At 42.6% G+C, this 20,795-nt stretch overlaps 1 protein-coding gene across 4 annotated transcripts in view; it reads right to left on the reverse strand.

Moving 5' to 3' along the window:
- The window catches only part of efr3a (EFR3 homolog A (S. cerevisiae)), a 273,730-nt gene that overhangs the window by 59,306 nt on the left and 193,629 nt on the right, over positions 1-20,795 (reverse strand). For all 4 annotated transcript variants that reach the window (XM_041245312.1, XM_041245313.1, XM_041245314.1 and 1 more), the window contains 2 exons: positions 4,919-5,033; positions 1,238-1,289 (listed from right to left, as the gene is read on the reverse strand). In XM_041245312.1, the coding sequence (XP_041101246.1) occupies positions 1,238-1,289; positions 4,919-5,033 (167 nt within the window). The remainder of the gene's footprint in view (positions 1-1,237; positions 1,290-4,918; positions 5,034-20,795) is intronic.

Genomic DNA, 20,795 nt, shown 5'->3' on the forward strand with positions numbered 1-20,795 from the left:
TCTTGGCAGTGCCTGGGTGGTGTGATGCAGCTTCCACTTCCTGATTATTGATCCAACTGTGCTCACTGGGATATCCAAACGCTTGGATATTATTTTGTACCCTTTCCCTAATCTACGCATTTCTATTAATTTATCTCTAACTTCTGTAGAATGGTCTTTGGTCTTCATTTTCCTTCAGGTTCACAGCCTTACCAATGATTCTTCAACAGTTGGGTTTTTATCCAGAACATGTGAGAGCAACTGTAATGGTTCACAGGTGGAGGCCAATGGTAAGGTAATTGTGTCCTCGTTAGGGCAATTTCTTTCATCGGTGCAAACTGGGAGCTTCCACAGCACAGGGGTTGAACACTTATGCAAGCAAGATATTTCAGTTTTTTATTTTTCTTAAAAATATTTCCCAACATAAAACCAATGTCACCCTACAATAATTGATTCAAAATAAAATATCAAACAGGACAAAATTTCAATGTACCATTTGTAATTCGGTAATATGAGAGAATTGGTCAGGGGTCTGATTACTTTTGCAAGGCACTATATATATATATATATATATATATATATATATATATATATATATATATATATATATATATGTGTGTGTGTGTGTGTGTGTGTGTGTGTGTGTGTGTGTGTGTGTGTAAATTAGATGTAAAACCTTTAGCAATGGTTGTTGCAAAATGAATTTACAGTGAAGCACATAGTGTTAATCTTTCAGTGATATGGCACTTAGAATACAAATGTGGGCACAACAATGGTTCATTTTTATTGAATGACAACAATAAATCAAAGGTGACACAGGCATTGCTGATGGCTGTGTACAAAATGGGAATACACTATCTCAAAATGTGTGGTCTGTATCATTGTTATGCCCAGAGATAAAAAAAAATTTGGCATAATATGGTTAGAGAAATAATTTCAATGACATGCAGTGTTTATCCGGCAAATAAAAAGTCACTCATTGGACTCATGTAGCACAAAAAGCGCAAAATAGAACTAAAAGTTGACTGCCTCTGCACAGCTTTAAAATGTGGATTTTAATTCATACTGTATACTAATAAGATGAGGCCCTTTAACTACCACCAATCATATTACCGTCAAGGCAGCAATGTGGCAGCAGACTTTTTTTTTTAAACTGGTGTAATGTTGTTCTATCGGATCCAACCTCTCAAACCTTAAGACTTTGATTGTACACTGTTACTAGCACTGAAGCAAAATGATATAAATAGTATGTACTTGCCATTATCAGTGAGCGGAACAGCATGACCTGAATACGTTTGGTTCCAAGATCCCTGCAGAAAAAAAAAAAAATAATAATATATACAGCTCTGGAAAAAATTCTTAAAACATTCATATTGTGTTGTTTAAAAATGAATCTGAACTTAATTTCTTTGCATTATTCGAGGTCTGACAACACTGCATCTTTTTTGTTATTTTGACCAGTTGTCATTTTCTGCAAATAAATGCTCTAAATGACAACATTTTTATTTGGAATTTGGGAGAAATGTTGTCAGTAGTTTATAGAATAAAACAAAAATGTTCATTTTACCCAAACACATACCTATAAATAGTAAAACCAGAGAAACTGATAATTTTGCAGTGGTCTCTTAATTTTTTCCAGAGCTGTGTGTGTGTATATATATATATATATATATATATATATATATATATATATATATATATATATATATATATATATATACACACACACACACATACACACACATATTGTACAGTACATTAGCTTAACCCCTCTGCTATGGTGTAGCTAGAAGTCGTTCATGTATGAACAATGATGTAATGGTGACGTTAGATGCCCATTTTAAGCCTTTTGAAACAACCATTGGTTGCTTACCAAAAGACTGACATCTCCAAAGGCTCCAACAACCAAACAAGGAAGGTTTTATATACTTTCAAAACAAAAGTAAAGTTAGATAGACAGAAAGCTAGACAAGTGAGTTTTATTTTATTTTAACTTTTGTCAGACGATTCAGTGATAACAAAATACAAGCTTTCCAGAAATCATACTAATCGTCCAAAATGTTTATATACTCAAAAATAAATTAACAAAATATTAACTGTAGTGAAATATTCACAGATTCCAGGCCAATACAGATAGCTTTACAATTTCTGATTGTAATCTTTATTTTTTTAATAGGAAAGGAGTGGTCAACATGAATTGATTAATCATTTCCACAGTTTTTCTTGTGGTTTCCAGTTTTTATTGGCTATACACCAATTTTTCATTTTTGTATCAGGGTTTTTTTTTTTTTTTTTTAAATAATTTTTTATCGGTTAAAACTGAAAATCAGAAGTCCCATGTATATACCATGATTTTAAAGTGCTGCATTACTGGAGAGCGTACTAAATTGATTTGCATAACCAAAAATGCTTACTGACCCAAAATTATTTATTTATTTTTTACAGAAGATGCTGATGAGTTGACAAATCGATCTGATGGTGAACTTCTTCACATTACATACCCATCAAACAATTTGGTGTAAAATGAAAACCAGACACAGTATTTATACAATTCTTTACGATCCTAGTTCCCTGTGTTTACCGTTTTTAGGTAGGAGATCACTAAATTACACTTATGGAGACATTTCTAAAGACAAATAAATCTGAGTACATTTTAAAACGTATTTTTTTATATTCAAACTAGGTAATCATAGGGTATATTTCATCACAGAGTGAAAATGTTAGTCTCTTAATAATTTTCAGATTCTCAGCTGTTTAGAAATGTATAATATGGTATATTTCTCTGGATTTATTTCCTGATACACAAGCCGAAATTTATGTTATGTCAGTCAGACCTCAAACAGGTCAAATGTTCATGGCAGCGGAAGGGTTAACAGTGGATCAGATTAACTTGAGGCGTCTACAATCACAATCGTGTAAAACATGACTTCTTTTTCAGTTGGAATAATATGCCAAATGACCTAATGAAAAAGGCTTAAAAGTCTTATTAAACTACTTTTATTTTAGAATTATACGTAGTGGAGCTTGAGGCTTTTTAACATACAACGTTTTACTCCAGATCCTCATTAGGACATGTTTGGAAATAAAAAAGAAATACAAATGACCTCTCTAAAACAAATAAGAAACAACTTGTGATTAGTTATGAGCTAATAAAAAATCAAGCTGTTCAGGCGCTGTCTTCCTTGCACTAAAAATAAAAGCAATTAAGAGTAAATGGTTTTAAGAATATAAGACATTTTATTACACACTGTTCATTTCACATTGTAATTATTGTAATAAAATATACTTGTGTGAATGGGGACTATTCAGTGTCAAGTGTGCAAAAGTGGTGGCCCAAGGCTGAACACTTGACATGAAAATTTGCTTTAGAAACACTAAAGGGAGCAACGACAATAAGAACATTGACTGGCATTTTACACATTAAGTATTTTTAAGTATGGGAAAAATAACAGGCATACTACTGACATGCAGTACATCCCCAGCCACAATGCACACAATTAGAGTTATCATAAAGATGACTAATAAGGATTATAAAAATATTACAATTTGTTGACTTTCATATATGTCCTTTGGTAACAATGTTGCAGTCATATCTAAGAAATTCCACTGACTTTGACAAAAGAAAATAAGGTCAACTGTACTTATAACTTTAATGGTATGTATAGATGAGAATAGTTTACATACGAGCATTCCTCCATCAGAGGGCTTAGAAAGCTTAAGACTATTTCTATCTAGAAATGCCGAAATTGAGTTACCTGTAGATTATCTTATTTAACTTACCTACTTTGTTCTTCATAAGAATTATTTCTATCAGAATATTATTTACAGATACAGGGTACTGCTATGGGAAGCAATATGGCTCCCTTTTATGCAAATTTATTTATGGGCAAGTTGGAGGAGTATAATACCTATACGAGTACTATACCAGCAGCATGTATTGTTATGGATGAGACATATTGACGATATATTCTTTTTATAGTAAGAGACTGCACCTTTTGGAATTTCTAAATAATATACACCCATAAGTATATAAATATAAGTATGCATGTCTTCAACTATTTGTATTATATTTTAAGCACATTTTTTGCACCTAATATGACAAATATTATATATGAATTGCTAATTGTCAATGATTGTGTCTAACTGAGGTCAGGTGATAATGAATTTAATGGTATGGCTGTGTCTATTCAGTAAAGCCTGCAAAAAATGCCATCTGGCTGAAGCGTTGGTTTGCTTTAGCTTTATTTAAATACTAAATAATAAAGAATGGGAATTTGATCTATGATTTAGTGTTATTGTGTTGCACCAGTATTTTCATTGATTGTGATCATTGTTGGGATATTTGGGAAACTGATCCTAGTAATAGAAATAACAGTATTATAAAATAGCCGGTGTGCAATATTAGTTACATGATCTGGGCTTCCTGTGAAGGTCACCAATATGAAAGAGAGGTGATGGGAAAAGTAATACTAGCACAAGAACAAGAATGCAAGAAAATGTATCAAGTTTTATTAGCATTGTTGTTCTTCAATAAAAGTTCATTATAATGCAACATATACAAAAATATACATAGGCAATCTTGCAGCGACTAAGTCTCACTCAATAAGACTGGCAGGTATATGAATTAACATGTTTGAGTTCTGACTAGGCACAATAAATACTCAAAAAGTCTGGTACCTTGACTCATGAAATTTTTATGCCTATTGTAAGCCCCTTACTTTAAAAACTTCAGCTAACTTGCACTTGTAAACTGTAACTGTAATGCATTTTCTTGTTGTGTCAACTATATTTTCTTCTCGTGTCCCCTGGGTGCCCAGTGGAGGATGAAGAAATCCAGAGAGGCATGTGGAGCTGCAGATCTAAGAGAATGTATTGCTAGAAAGTACTGGGTAACTTCGATCGTTCATGTTGCCATGTCTGGATCGCTGTTACAACTTACCCAATATTGGAGGTATCCAGTGTGTGACAAGGTGATCCAAAAACAGGGACCTTCCCCATGATAAACATCATGACCTCAGAGCGCTGGTAGTCTGGGAGGTTTCCACCAAAGAAGCCTAAATAAAAAATCAGGGTGTGTGTGTTTTTGTTTGTTCACACTGTTGTAATTCTGTCCCAAGATAAAAACATGCACAGATGTTGCTATAGGTTATTATTGTTACATATAAGCAAAAAGAGAAAAAACAAATCTACAACAGCTGCTTTATTTTAAGATCAGACAGCAATCTCCGGTTTGGTACTTTGTTTCATGCTAATGACTAATGTCGTCATTCAACAACGTTTTACCATAATAAACCCAGTCTGAACACACCGTCAGTAACGTCCCCTTTGTAAGCGAGTGCAACCATTTCTCCACCAATCCGCGGTTGCCAGATCGTTTCCCTAACAGGTGCATGACTTGGTGTACCATAGCTCCGCCCCCTTTTTAAATGGCCGATTTCCACCTAACCCTGGTAATGAATTATCAGGCCATCCAGTCCAGGGCACTCTGTTCCCTTTACACAGCACCCTCACAGGTCAGGAGGGAGATTTATTACCAAGAATAATTCTCTTTCTCTGAAACAATAATTTATTAGCTGGCAGGGGGGCATTCTCATTGCCTAACAAGTGTTCTAAACTGCAAATATGTCACCATTAAGGATGGGCATTTCTGTAACTTTTAATAATCGAATACACATCATATACTAAACATAAATGATTACACTACATCAACATGCCACTTGTTATGTAAGCATTATTTTTAGCACCAAAATTGAATTGGCAATGTTTCAATAAGTACCTCTTTATAACAGGAAGTGTAACACAATTACAGTTCAGTAGTTCGGGACAAACACCAATCAAGAAATGTGTTAGTACAACTATTTATTGTGGAGAATGTGGAGTATGCAATTTTACAGAGAATTATGTTGTATATACGTTTTTATTTGGCATCAAACCTAACTTGGTTTGAGGGCTCGCTGCCTGGCCGAATGGACGAGGCGGAGACCCCCAAAAAGAAAAAGCTGGTCTCAATGCTGCGATTAGTATTAAATATAGCCAACTTGAAGGTTTAGCCAACCTTTAACAAATGATCATCAGCCTGCTTTTTTCCCATTTTTGGGAAATAAACCTCTGGGAATCCATGGCTGATTCGACTACCCTTCCTCCGGGAAGGCTACTAACGTTTAAGAGTACATTTTTGTAAAAGCATTTTTAGGATCCATAATATTTGTTTAATATAAACTTGGTAAGCAATGAACAACCAACAACCTAACCATTTGATAAGGGAGCCTGGAACTCTGTCGTAAGAAGCTGCTAGATTCTGAAGGAATGAATTGAGAACTGCTCATCTGTGAACCTGGACCTGGAAAGAATCTGGCGAAGGTGAATGAAGAACCAATGGCAGGCGACGATTGTTCCATTTTCACTAATAAACAGCGGGTCTGAGGATGATGCGCCCTGAGAAAGATTGAGATGGATAAGACAGAAAGGGGTCATATGGGCTAACATGGGGGTTTTATTTATAAACGAAATAGAAAGGGTTTCCTAATCATCCTGGACAGTTTTAATTCTTTATAGTAGGAAGGAAAAGGTATCAGATGAGGTAATTGAGAGGTCGGAGATACAGGGGTGAATCTGGGGGTTGAATTTGAGAGCGATGTAGACCCTGGAGCACCTAAGGAACCCAAGAAGGCTATGAGAAAAGAGCTTTAAGGTTTATTTAAAACCTGGGAGGAGTAGCCGGAGCGGACGAGAGGCACCAAGAGAGTACGTTGATGGTGATAGGTAAGCAAGCAGGGGGAGAAAGAGATCCTGGTCGTTGAAGCCCTTTCAGGATTAGAGAAATGTGCGAGTTGCCGAGTGTAGAGCTGGGATGCCGAAAATGAGTTTGGAAAAAAATTGGACCCCGGAAATTGAAATATTGATGGAGGAAACTCTTATAGCTCCACTCTTAAGGGACATAATATAGGATGATACTACAGGCATTGAAAATGAAGGGAACAGAATGCAATTCCAAGATGACCAGTATATTTGCAGTGAGCGGGGAGTGATGATGAGAAGAGTTGTTTCTTGAGCCTGCAGAATTAGGGAATGCAGCGGGTGACTCACATACATATCAGGTCTGAAAAGGGAGGAAACGGAGTTGGCAAGAGGTTGTCTTCAGGAGCTAATGCTCTGAATCTCTGCATTTGGAAAAGGTAAAGAGAATCTGTGATTATAGGTGGTCGAGAATGTGTTGAACTCTGAGAATTAACTGATGAGTAACAGGTAACCAAATAATCCTTCTGAATAATAATCGTTATAGGGTGGAAGGATGAACAACCTTTGTTAATTTGGACTGTAGCTGAATTATCTGAGTGGAGAAGAATGGATTTTTTGGGCCCAGGAAGACCCCCAAAAGGAATGTGGCTACAGCAACTGGATACATTCCGTACATTGACGAGGAGTGATCGGGAATAGGAATGATGATGAATTCTTCGGGCCATGGAGCAGAAAACCATTTTCCCTTGTAGTATCCTCCAAAACCGAGAGAGGGAGCTGCATCTGTGAACAGTTGAATGTCTTTGTGCAGCAGGAGACACTCGACGTAAAAGTAATGCCGTTCCAGACTTTCAGTAGGAGCTCCCACAGGCAGAGTTCCTTGCGGCAAAAAGGATCCATGAGTATGACATCGTTGAGGGAATCAACAGAAGGGATCAAGACATGGTAGGAGATAGCTCTTTCCTGAGGAATTATCCTCATTGTGTAGTTTAAATGGCCTAGCAGAGACAGAAGATTGCGTTTGTAGGAGGGTGACCGGACAGAAAAGTGGAAATAGAAACAATACGGTTGCTCCCCGAGGCTGAAAAAGATTGGGAATCCAGGGCGAAGCCTAGAAACTCAATGGAAGTGAGAGGACACAAGGTCTTTTCTGATGTAGGGGGATGCCGAGATTTGAAAATAATGATATGAGGATCGTTATTTTCTGGGCAGGGAAAGCATGGAAAAAAATCAAGAAAGTCATCCAGGAGATGCAGCACAAAAGGAATGCAGTAGTTATTAAGGAGGATCCAGCACAGCGCTTCTGACAAGGTATTGAATATCTAAGGGCTGCTTTTGCAGCCGAACATCAGGTGAACAGAAAAATAAAATTCGAAAAGCCACTGTACTCCGAAGAGGTGCCTGAGAGCAGGCTCAATGGGCATAATTAAAAAATGTGTTTGATATATCGGCTTTCCCAGCAATTTTGATTAATATGGTGTGGTCTATTTTTGCACACTGCAGGGAGAAATCTTCGAGAGGGATTAAAACTATTAATGCTGGGTGTAGTGGAGTTATGGTGAGCGGAAATGAAGGAAGTTACAGGCGGAATAGGACAGGTTTCTTCGTTGAAGTTATTACTGTAATCTGGCAGCCTCCAGAGTATGCAGTATTGCAGCCCTGACCGTCTTTTGATCTGGAGGGATGAAAAGATGAGGAGGACTGCGAGGGAAGTACATGAGGGGATGGGGCGGAGGGTCAGTGGGGTGAGCAGTTGAACCGCCTGCCAAGCATACTAGATACTGTGAAAAACAGGAGAATATGTATTAGTCCAGTGCGCCCCAGTAAATGCTCTGGTTCCATTGTTGAAGATGGGCAGCGGCTTTGGCAGAAAATACTTTGTAGTATTCAAAGAAATGGGAACCTCCAAATCTAACTGAGAAGTCTAACATGATCGCCATACAATAACCAACTCGCACCGGCGGTCGGGATAGATCTCGCATATGATGTCCCTGAATTGGCCGAGAGCTAGAATGAACTCGGAAATGGTAAGTGTTTTGAATAAACCGCTGATGAGCTCAAAGAAGAAAAGCATCTCAGAGAAGGGGCCACTATGGGGCCTGCTGGATGCCTGCAGTGAGAGGAGAAAAGCTGAAAGGTTATAGTTGGAGAAGAAGGGACCACCATGGGGGCTTGCTGGACGCCCATAGTGGGCAGGGAGGTCACTGCATGGGCCTGCTGGAGGCCCGCAGTGAGGAGGAACAGAAAGAAAAGCATTTCACAGAGAAAAGACCTGACAGCACCGCGCCTGCACAGACGGCTGTATTGTTCACTGGGGCCGGTTGTACTGGATCACAGATTTGATCTTGCTCCTGTGACGTACTGGGTTGTACTAAAAGAATCAGGGTTGATTCTGGCTCAGTTTCAGCCCAAAATCTGATACTAACACAATCTTGCTTCAGAGCAGAATCACAATCTGATCAGAGCCTGATCAAACATATTTAAATGGATGAACTACAGCGGCTCATTCATAGACTGACGGAAGTGTGTACTTCGTGATCAGCAAAAAAAAAAAGCAAATACCTCTTCGGGTTTATTGCGTTATAACGTGTTCTGCAATACTTTAGTTTTGCTACAAATAAACTGTACAATATAAAATTTAGTAAAATGAAACAGGATAAAACAGCCTTTCTTTTTTATAGTCAACAAATATAGAAACATTGAATATCATTCAGCACTGTTACATACTGTATTGCATAGTTCTTTGCTGTTCACTCTCAAAATGCAAATGTAGAGAGAGTTTTTTCACTGATGCAAACCCAGTGGACAAAGGGATCCTGCTCGTACAGAACAACTTCAGGCACACATCTTGGAAAGACTTTCAGAGCTACTTCAACCACTACTGAGAAAGATATGCTCTGCAGAGAAATATGCATGGGCATAAAAAGAAGCACAGTAAGAAACGGGTGTTTGGTGCACAGATTTGACAGTTATCTTGCAAAGACTTTTTTGACTGCCAATCAATAAAGTACTGACTGTAAAAAGTTATGCATATGTTTGATGCAGGCCATTATACTTATTTTTTAAATCATTTTCAGATGTTCAAAGTATTTAGTATAGATTTCGTTTTTTCATGTTCATTTTGCACAAAGTTAACCTTAAATAAAAATCGCTCGCCCATCAGGAACCCCCCTGGGTAGTGTCCTCTTTTTGAGAATAAGTAAAATGGTAACCCTATGAGGGAAGGTAACCTGAAAGGTTATAGTTGGAGCCAGAATGATCACTAATTGCTGATTGACAGGCGTGAGGTCCCGCCTTCAGAGTTTTCTGGATGTAGACGCGCTTCGTGGAGATGCAGTCGTTGCGGGGCGAGGTGTTTCAAGTCCGCTTAATAAGCGCAATTGGGCTTGTTTCTTGAGGAACGGGTTGGAATTTGTAGAAACACCCATACTGGCATGGCTTGGGCTTGTTCTTTCGTGAGACTTGGCAACACTGGGAGCGAGCTGTAAAGCAACGATCTGTACTGACGTCATATCACCTGGATGGGAATGATGCTGCAGAGTGGAGAGAAATAAAGTAAACAAATTCCCCTTATGTGCTGTAGATTTAAAAGTGATGTTGTTGCTACGAAGATAATGCTAGAGCCTGGGGATCGTCCAGTCTCTGATGTCAGGAGTTGCGGAGGAACGAGTGGCCAGGCAGGAGCTACGGCAGACAGGTGAAGCAGACATCTGGGCGGAGAAGTCCGGAGTGGTAAATACCGCCGAAGTTGTCGTGGAGTTGGCCTGGGAAGGGCTGACTGGTTAAGTGGATCTCGGCTCCGGGAAAACTGCAAACAGATCATCATACGACAAAACGGAATAATCCAGAAATTGACCATGATGTGTGCATTTACGATTAAATCGAAACGCAACTGAGAGGAATTATGGCATATATATATATATATATATATATATATATATATATATATATATATATATATATATATATATATATATATATAAATAAAACAGTGATTATTATTTCTAGAAAGTAAAGATCATCTCATGTAATCCTCAATTTCAAGTTTAACTCGATACTGTTCTCGTTGCATTTGGCATATCATCAGATAAAACAATAACAAGAATTGTTCTCCAAGCCTTCTAGAAAATGTGCACTTTTTCACAACGGAGACAGCAGAGACACTGAGCAGCGTTATTAATTCAAATAAATAATTACATATTTAAACTAGCTCCATCTTCATACTGTGATGTCCTGTTTTTTTTTTTTTTTTGGAGAAAAAAAAAAAATCTGAGTCAAACTAAGCTGTTCGATTAAATACTTCTTGAAAGTTATGTTAACAGTTCATAAATTCAGTGTGTGTGTGTGCTATAGTAACTGCCAGCATTCGCTGAGGGGCATGCAATGAAGAGTTTTCTCTTTTTAATTGAAATGATTGTTCCACTTGTGTTTTAATTGTTGTACAGTTGCAATTAATTTAATGTACATGTCTCTTGTCTGCCCCACACCCTCTTTGTGTGATCCTCGTGTGTATTTCTCGCCCCCAGTGTTACGCTTGCCATCTCTTACCCTTTCCCCTGTTTGCGTCTTTATTCTCTGATTAGCTCATCACTTATAAATGTTACTGTTAGTAGTCACCGTTGCAGAGCAAATAAAAAAGCAACACATTGAAATTTCATTTGCTTGTTTCGTGCTTCTTTGCTGAACCTCTGCGCACCAACGCCGCAATATGCTTTTATTAAAAAGTTATTTTATTTAATTTTTGTATCCTCATGACTTTATTTCCCTCTGTCATTTTCTCTGTCATTTTGAATGCATTGACCGTGACTGCTCCGTGATTTATGTTCACATTTTCCGAGACAAACCCCTAGCCATGTTGATAGCCCAGCCTACCAAACTATACAGAGAACACACAAACAAGGAAGTATGATAGTTGTCCACAGTGCTCAGTAATTAACACATTCGGGGGCAACAGAGTTATCGAATCAGTTTATTTATGTTTCTGCTGAAAAAAAGAAGAGAAAGTAGCGGCTTAAGTAGCGGTAGCGGCAATTACATTTTGCAGGAAACAATAGCTCGCTACTGTAAAAGTTAATGTAAAATAAAAGTAACTCGCTACTGCAAAGCTACACAAAAAAGTAGATCGCTACAGTATCGTCGCTACTATTAGCTCGCTACTCCCCAACACTGAGTGCTAACAATCTTAATTAGCTAATGTGCAAATTGAATGATTCAATTTGGTGACGCAGAGATTGGTGTCTGACCCTCCTCCCGAACTTTAATTAGAAATATCAATATGCATAAAGCCCAACTTATGCATCATTTAAAAACAGCGACAGATTATAATGAATCAATAACTTGTCCTCATTAGACAACTATAAAATATAAATAAATGTTTACGTTAAGTAATATCATATTAAATACGGTGCATACCTCCCGGTCCATTGTGTTACATTCTGTTACATGAAGCGTTATAAATAGTGTAGTACAGAGCAGATGTTACGTGTTTTGTTTTTGTTGTTTTTTTAAATGTTTTTAACACTGTTCTTTCAACTATTAGTAGGGTGATCGAACAAATTTTAATATTTCAACAAACAAAATCCAAAATAGATTATTATATTTTGTTTTTTAACTAACTTAAACATATCTGAAACATTACTTTTAATCATGTAAACATTAGTTATAATCATAAAAACATTAGTTTTAACGCAGCAAATTAAGATACTACTTTTGCTCGGTGGCCAGCTTGGATTTGAGTTATGCCTTCTACTTACTTTGAGCCTTCATAATTAAAAAAAAAAAAATAAACACTAATATGTATACAAAAAGATCGACACTTTACCAATACAACATTATTCTATGCAAGCCTCCCAAAAACACAACTCTCACTGTTGGCAGACTTGCAAGAACACCACACAAGCAACCAGACTGTTTTACCAATTCCATAATCAACTGCTTGTGATACTCGGCAACTTTAGATAAGTATTCAAGTCTCAGCTGGGCTGATGAAGGAGTCGCTCCATCAAAAGGGATATTTGTGCAAACAAACGCCTCTGTCAGGTCCAAATTTAATAAGTGGACTTTTAGAATATGGAAGTCCCCGTTTTTTGTTTCTTTGCAAGTAAAGCAGTACTGCTCTGGATTTCCGCCTTTCTCTTTTGGTGAATACTTGTTGTCAACAGATGAGTTTCGGTAGTGATCTGCAGTAACGTCGCAGGACCTACAGAAGAGCTTACCTCCATCGCTGTGTAAACTCCTGCTGGATCCTGCTTTAATTGATCTGCTGCAGACACATTTGTAGCCTTTTTAGAGACATCCATTTTCTTATTTACAGTGTGTAGTACTTTAAATGCCTGCTTGGATTGCACAGTCACATGACAATCACTGCACAGCACTGTGTGCACGGTGACCAGTACATGCGGGCACACAGCAGAGCTGTACAGTTTCGTTAATGTGATTTTTTTGGTATGAAGTATAAATAATAATGATTTTTTTTTTTTTTTTTTTTTTTTTAATATTATAAAAAAAGCGCTGTAAGTGTGCTAATTTCACAATTTCCGCGCGTGTCCCCCATGAAATCGCGATTTTCACAGGGATAACTCATTGCAGATATATACGAAGGTGTCACTATTAAAGGATGGTTTTTATATAATTATTTATTGCCTATACAATGTATGTGTATATATATATATATATATATATATATATATATATATATATATATATATATATATATATATATATATATATATATATATATATATATATATAAGATATATCTATATATATATATAATATATATATATATCTAGATATATATTCGCTTTGTGATAAATAATAATAATAATATTATAATATAATAAAAATAGCGGTATATAATGTGAATTAGAACCAGCGGACAGTTAGTTCGTCACTTGTGTGTATTGCAGTTCGAAGCTCCCTCCACCTCTTTTGAGATTAGCAAAACTGTAATTCGTTTTACTACCTTGTGCATCCAGAGAAAAATGGTGGAACACGTCATTGTGGTGCTGTAGGATGACTCGGCACCGACCTCGCTTTCTCTGTGCAGAAGCTGATACGAAAGAGCACAATTACCAACCCACTATGTGCCGTCCGTTCTGGTTGAGCATCGACCCCGATCGGTGCGAGAGACTCGACTGGGTCCCGCGCCGTGCCCACCAATTACCAACCCAGCCTCGTCCGCGCTCTCTGAGCATCGACCCCGATCGGTGCCAGTTAAGATCAGTCCGCACCGACGTCCCGCGCCGTGTCAGTGCGCTCCACTGGGTCCTCCGCTGGTTTCCACCAGTGTGACCAGTGCTCTGCAAAGCTCCCCAGGCAGGACAACCATATGCACTGTGTGTGTGTGTGTGTGTGTGTGTGTGTGTGTGTGTGTCTATAATATATATATGTCACTTATATTGTTAAATGTACCTTTTAAGCCCACCAAATCTAGTTTGAACCCTCAGGTTTTCTGCCAGATAAGAGTGGTGTAAATGAAAGATTAATCCTGCATTTGCTGTTTCATGAATTTATATAAACTAATATTATTTTTGACAAAAAAATAACTTTCAAAATATGAGCTAAACCTGGACTGGGCTTAATAGGGACATCACGTACTATTTAAGCCCACATGTTTTCCTGTTTATTGTTTCCTTTTTTTTTAGGTTGCAATTCAGAATTATCTTTTTTAAAATATGACAACATGATATTCAGATGAATAACTTATTTCCCTTTACACACTGCATATTACTACAGGTTTTTTAAAAATAAAACACAAACCGATTTCACTTATCAAATTGTGTGACTTTAAAGCCCCATCAAGCACATCCTTCAGCAGGGATGGAACATCTTTCTGATCTTGTCCCAACTGACATGTGCATAACATTGTAGCATCGTACCAAGCACATCTTTGACCAGGGGTTGTAAGATGAGTTCTCTCAAGGGATTGGATGAGCTTTATAGCAAAGCTGCCGATAGGCCTCTGCGCGAGCTGCCGTGTTAGCCCGTTCCCTGGGAGCTTACTATACACAGCGCGCAGACACTCTCTTCCTCTTTTGTCTTCAGCATCGGTAGCAGTAGGTAGGTACTGTCTGTACTCACTAAGCTTAGGCTTGAGAAGTTGGTTTTGGCCCCTTTTCCGAGTTTATTTCAGTTACATTTATTATTGGTTATTGGGTTATATAATTGTGTATATATATTTTATATATGACTTTATATATCCTTTCACGCTTTGCTTCAGCATTGCGTTTTTGTTTAACCTCGTGGTCTCCGTCTTCTCTTTATTAGGTAATTCTAAATTTATTGTGTGTATCTCTCACAGTACAACAAGCACTTGCTGCAGCGTCCCAAAAAAATAAAAAAATCCCTTTTTCACCATAAGAAGACGACCACCAAGCACATACTCCCTTAGCACCAAGGTAAGTATTAACACCAAATAAGACACTGTACCAGCACCAGCGTCTCCGCTCTGCAGGTCAGCTGACGCTTAGGCATCTTGTGCTAGAGTCTCGACGCTCGGTACTCGCTCTGCGAGGTGACAGCGATTCGGCGCTCAGTGCAGCGCTTCCGCGCTTCGGACTCGGTGCTCGACGCCAGGTGCGTCGCTGCTCGACGCTTGACGCTTTGACGCTCGACGCATGCACCTCGACGCTCGGCGCTTTGACGCCACGTGCTCGGCGTTTCGACGCCAGGTGCTCGATGCTCGGCGCCTCGAAGCTACACGCTCAGCGCTTCGACGCTTGACGCTTCGATGCCACGTGCTCGACGCTCGGCGCCTCGAAGCTATACGCTCGGCGCTTCGATGCTTGACGCTTCGATGCCACGTGCTCGATGCTCGGTGCCTCGAAGCTATACACTAGGTGCTTCGACGATTGACGCTTCGATGCCACGTGCTCGATGCTCGGCGCCTTGAAGCTACACGCTAGGCGCCTCGAAGCTAAACGTAGGCGCTTCGCCGCTCGACGCCACGTGCTCAACGCTTGGCGCTTCTACACCACGTGCTCGACACCACACGCTCGGCGCTTCAACGCTCTACGCTCGGCGCTTCGATGCGCGACGCTCTATGCTCAGCGCCTTGACGCTCAGCGCCTTGACGCTACGCGCTTGACGCTTCGACGCCACGTGCTCGACACTATACGCTCGGCGCGTCGACGCTACGTCGCTTCACGCTCGACGCTTTGATGCCACACGCTCGACGCTACACGCTCGACATATCAGCGCACTGCCGCTCGACGCCCAGCGCTTCAACGCTAGACGCTCGGCACTTCGACGCTCAACGCCTCGGTCAATGTTTGCCGTGCCACGCTTGACTAAGATGTTGGGCTTTCAACCCCTGCAAGTCCTGCCAGACAAAGCTGCCTGCCAGTGACCCTCACGAGGAGTGCGTGGCATGTCTTGGGCCGGAACATGCCACATCCACGTTGGCGAATAAGGCTTTCTGCCACCTTTGTGGTGGATTTCAAGCACGTGCCCTTCGGCAAAGGGCTAAGAAGTCAGTGGGTGGGCACTCCCCTTCGTCGGGATCTTCCCACACCATTTCAGCCCTGCCGTCGTCTATTGCAGCTCTCCACGAGCCCGGCCTCCCAGATTACAGCCGGTCAGAGGTCCCCCACCAAAAGCATTCGGGCTCGTAGCCCCTCCCCTCCTAGGGCACGCCCTCGTCGGGAGTCTAGCTTGCCCTCCAGATTATCTCGATGTAGAGGACGCTCTCGTTACCCTCGTCGCGACAGGCGATACAGAGACAAGTCGGGGGTGGTGGAGTTAACCTCCAAGATGTCAAAGTTCATGCAGGTTATGATGTCTCTAGCTACTGCAGTGCCTCGAGCACCAGAACAACCCACTGCGCCCGTCACCAGCCAACCAGTGGCCCCCCACAATCTCCCTTGGCCGTTTCCCTTCCAATGCAACCGCAGAAGGACTGGGATATCGATGCCGTCTCCAGAGATGCCTCTGACATCCTGGAAGGGGACAGTGTAGAGGCTGAGGTAGCCTTCCACCACTCGGACCTGGACGTTGAGTCCGAGGTGATGGACACTGACGACCCTATGTGGTCTGTGGTAGATAGGGCAACCCGCCACTTGGGTATTGATTGGCCCAAGACAGAGCTTCCCCTGCGATTTCTGTTTGAGTCGCCTTCAGCCCACTCCCATCAGTCCAGGATGCTTCCAGCATTCCCAGACTTTGTCAAGAAAGTGCAGTCTACCTGGGGGGCCCCGGCCTCTGCTCCTGCGACGTCTCGCAAGGCTTCGGCCTTTATTATGCAGGGGGCCAGTGAAGCAGGTCTAGCGTCCTTTCCACCGGTGGACGCTGCATTCGCTGCGTTGGTTAAAACGCTGACACTATCTGGGCTTACAAAGGACCCAGCATGTCCTAATAAGCAGTGCAGTACCATAGAGATACACCTCTGCAGCCACGGAGGCAGTCAGACTGTCTAATGTAGCCAGTCTATTGGCGGTTTACCAGGCGGCACTCAAGAGACCTACCTGAGTGCCCTTCTGCGGCCCTCAGAAGCAGGCTAGGCACAGTCAGCCAGCTGCTGCTGAAGCTAGCCCAGCTCAACGCGTGGGCTCAGGGCAGGAGCACTGCTTCTATGGTTGTGGCCAGAAGACAGCTCTGGCTCTTGCAGGCGAGAGTGCAGGAGCCTGGCAAGGCCCCCTTGCTGGACGCTCCAATTACACCTGGACACACATTTGGTCCGGCAGTGGAGGAGATGCTGCAACGCTCCGTCAAGGCGCGGGAGACGTCGCAGCAAATGGCCAAGATGTGGCCTCAGGAACAGCCATGGCGTAAGACACCACCACAGTAGCAGGCGCAACCACGGGGTAGTAGGACCTCCCCCGTAGGTCAATCAGCACGCGGCCAGCATGGCTTTACAAAGCCGAGGCGCGTAGAATGTCACCCTAGAGGAGGTGGCAGGTCACGTCCTCGTGGCTCTGGCCAGGCCCCTCGTGGGCAAGCACAGCCAAAGCAGCCCTGAGACATCCAGGCAGCTATTACCCCACCCTTATACTGTTCCACAGCTCCAGTTCTGGCAACAGTGCACCAACGACATCTGGGTGCACAAGACCATTTCCACCGGGTACACCCTTCAGTTCCGGTTAAAGCCCCCTTCCCCCTTCAGGGGGGTGGTCGTAACTGCAGTGAAGGACTCGGCTCAGTCCTCAGCTCTGAATGTGGAGATACAGGCACTGCTCAGGAAGCGTGCCGTTCAACAAGTAGACCCTGTTCTGATCGACCAGGGGTTCTATTCCAAATACTTCCTAGTGCCCAAAAAGGACGCCGGGTTCCGTCCTATTTTAAATCTGCGAGTACTGAACAGATACCTATGACGGTTATCGTTCAGGATGCTTACGCACAGGCACATTATCCAGTCAGTCCAACACGGCAACTGGTTTACCACCGTGGACCTGACAGATGCGTACTTTCACGTTCCCATCTGCCCGGGTCACAGGAAGTATCTGCGTTTGCCATTCCAGAGCTGGGTGTACAAGTTTTGTGTCCTCCTCGAATGTTTTTCCAAATGTATGGATGCCATTTTAGCTCCTTTGCGGGCTCAAGGTGTCCGACTGCTGAACTATCTGGACGACTGGCTCATCTGCGCACAGTCCAAGGAGTAGCTGGCACAGCACACAGTGATGGTTACGGACCGTCTTCAGCAGCTGGGTCTGAAGGTCAATTCAGAAAAGAGCCGCCTCATGCCAAGCCAACAGACCAAATTCGTGGTCTGCATCTGGACTCTGTGTCCATGGAAGCGACCTTATCGACACAAAGAGTTGCCTCACTGGAACGGTGTCTCCCCCTGTTCAGGTTGAGAGAAACAATCAGCATGGAGCTGTGCTAGCGCATGCTGGGGCTGATGGCTGCTGCCTCACAAGCCCTTCCCTTAGGCTTATTACACCAAAGACCTCTACAGGCCTGGTTCAATGCCTTCACATTACATCCGCGGAGAGACAAACACCGCAGGTTGATGGTATCTTGAACCTGCTGGGAAGCAGTACGCTGGTGGAAAGTTCCGTCAAACATCCGCCAGGGCGTTCGCCTGGGTCCCATCTTCCGGAGGGAAGTGGTTACAACCGATGCTTCCAACCAAGGTTGGGGAGCAGTCTGGAACGGCTCAGGGTCCCGTGGAGTGTGGTCAGGACCCTGGAGGTCAGCCCACATCAACGCTTTGGAACTCAGAGCAGTGGACCTTGCCCTCCGGCACTTCTTGCCAGTGCTTCTAGACAAGCAAGTGGTGGTGCGGTCAGACAACACCACGGTTGTGGCGTATATCAACCGCCAGGGCGGCCGATGGTCCCCCCGCCTTCACCTAATGGTAACACGGCTGTTGCTATGGGCACAGCCGCGTTTGCCCTCTCTGCGCGCGGTTCACCTACCGGGCAGAGCCAATTACGCAGCGGACCTTCTATCCAGAGGAGTCCCTCTTGCAGGGGAATGGTGTCTCCACCTTCAGGTGGTAGAGCGCATCTGGGAATGGTTTGGCATGGCGCAAGTGGATCTTTTCGCTTCACGAGAGACCATGCACTGCCCCCTATGGTTCTCGGTGAGGGATCCCGACAGCCCCCTAGGAGTCGACGCACTGATTTACGAATGGCCGCCAGTCCTCCTATATGCGTTTCCACCGACTCCAATGCTCCCCGCCCTCTTAGAGAAGGTCAGGGTAGAGCAAGCGACAGTGATTCTGATCGCTCCTCATGGCCTCGGAGAATATGGTTCCCGAGCTTGGTGCAGTTACTGCATGGTCAACCGCGGGAGCTTCCCCTGCGAGCAGACCTATTGTCCCAGGCCGAATGATGACTTTGGCACCCGAACCCCAAGCTCATGCAACTATGGGCTTGGCCCCTGAACGGGAGCGCCTGTCAGCCTTAGGGCTTTCGACAGCGGTAATTTCAACCATTCAGAGCGCTAGAGCACCCTCTACCAGGTCGCAGTACATGTACAAGTGGCAGTTGTTCCAAGATTGGTGTCTGGCGGGGGGCCATGACCCAATCTCTTGTCCTATGGCAGTGATATTACAGTTTCTACAGAAACTGTTAAATGAAGGGAAATCTCCCTCTACACTTAAAGTGTATTTAGCCACCATATCAGCTTGCCATGTACGCATTGATGGGTTATCACCAGGTTGCCATTTTCTGGCATCGCAGTTCTTCAAAGGCGCAAGACGTTTGCGACCTCCAAGGACGACCAGTTTACCGTCATGGAGCCTTGATGTGGTGCTAGAAGCCCTTACCAAGGCACCATTTGAGCCTCTCCACACTGTGGATATGAGGCTCGTGTCTATTAAAACTGCGTTTCTGCTGTCACTGGTGTCAGCTAAACGTGTCAGCGAGTTACATGCACTGTCAGTGCATCCTTCATGTACTCGTTTCGAGACGGTTCTAAGGTCTCCATGCGCCCAAATCCAGCCTTTTTGCCAAAGGTCATATCCCCATTCCACATGAACCAGCCAGTCGAGTTGATGGAGTTCCATCCTCCTCCTTTTTCTTCCCAAGAGGAAGAACGGTTACACATGCTCTGCCCTGTGTGGGCATTGAGGTGTTATATTGACTGTACAAAGACTGTGAGGCAAACAGAACAGTTGTTCATATGCCATGGTTCTAAGAACGTGGGTCAGCCGTTGTCTAAACAACGTCTTTCCCATTGGATAGTGGATGCTATTAAATTAGTTTATGAGTCTGCAGGCCTTCCACCACCAAGGCAGTATTGAAGGCGCATTCCACTAGGGGTATGGCGAAATCCTGGGCCCTCTTTAAGGGAGTGCCGGTGTCCGACCTTTGCGCGGCAGCCAGTTGGGCTACACCGCATACTTATATGAGGTTTTACCGGTTAAACGTATTCTGGATTCCTCTGCTCCACTATTTGGAGCTTCTGTACTACACCCTATGGCATCCTAGGATGCCAGTATGGTGTTTACTATTCCACTTCTGACAGCTGTTATTGCGAGCATAGACGCTGAGGCGCAGCTCCGCATATGCCTAGATGTGTTACCTACGCAATTGCGTTATGATGTAAGTCTGTCCTACTGCTGAGAATCCTCCCTCGTGACGGCTTGGGTACACTGTTTCCATACGTTGATGGTTATTTTTGAATTGAAAGGG

This window comes from Polyodon spathula, chromosome 3 (genome assembly GCF_017654505.1).
Source record: "Polyodon spathula isolate WHYD16114869_AA chromosome 3, ASM1765450v1, whole genome shotgun sequence".
Lineage (NCBI taxonomy): Eukaryota > Metazoa > Chordata > Actinopteri > Acipenseriformes > Polyodontidae > Polyodon > Polyodon spathula.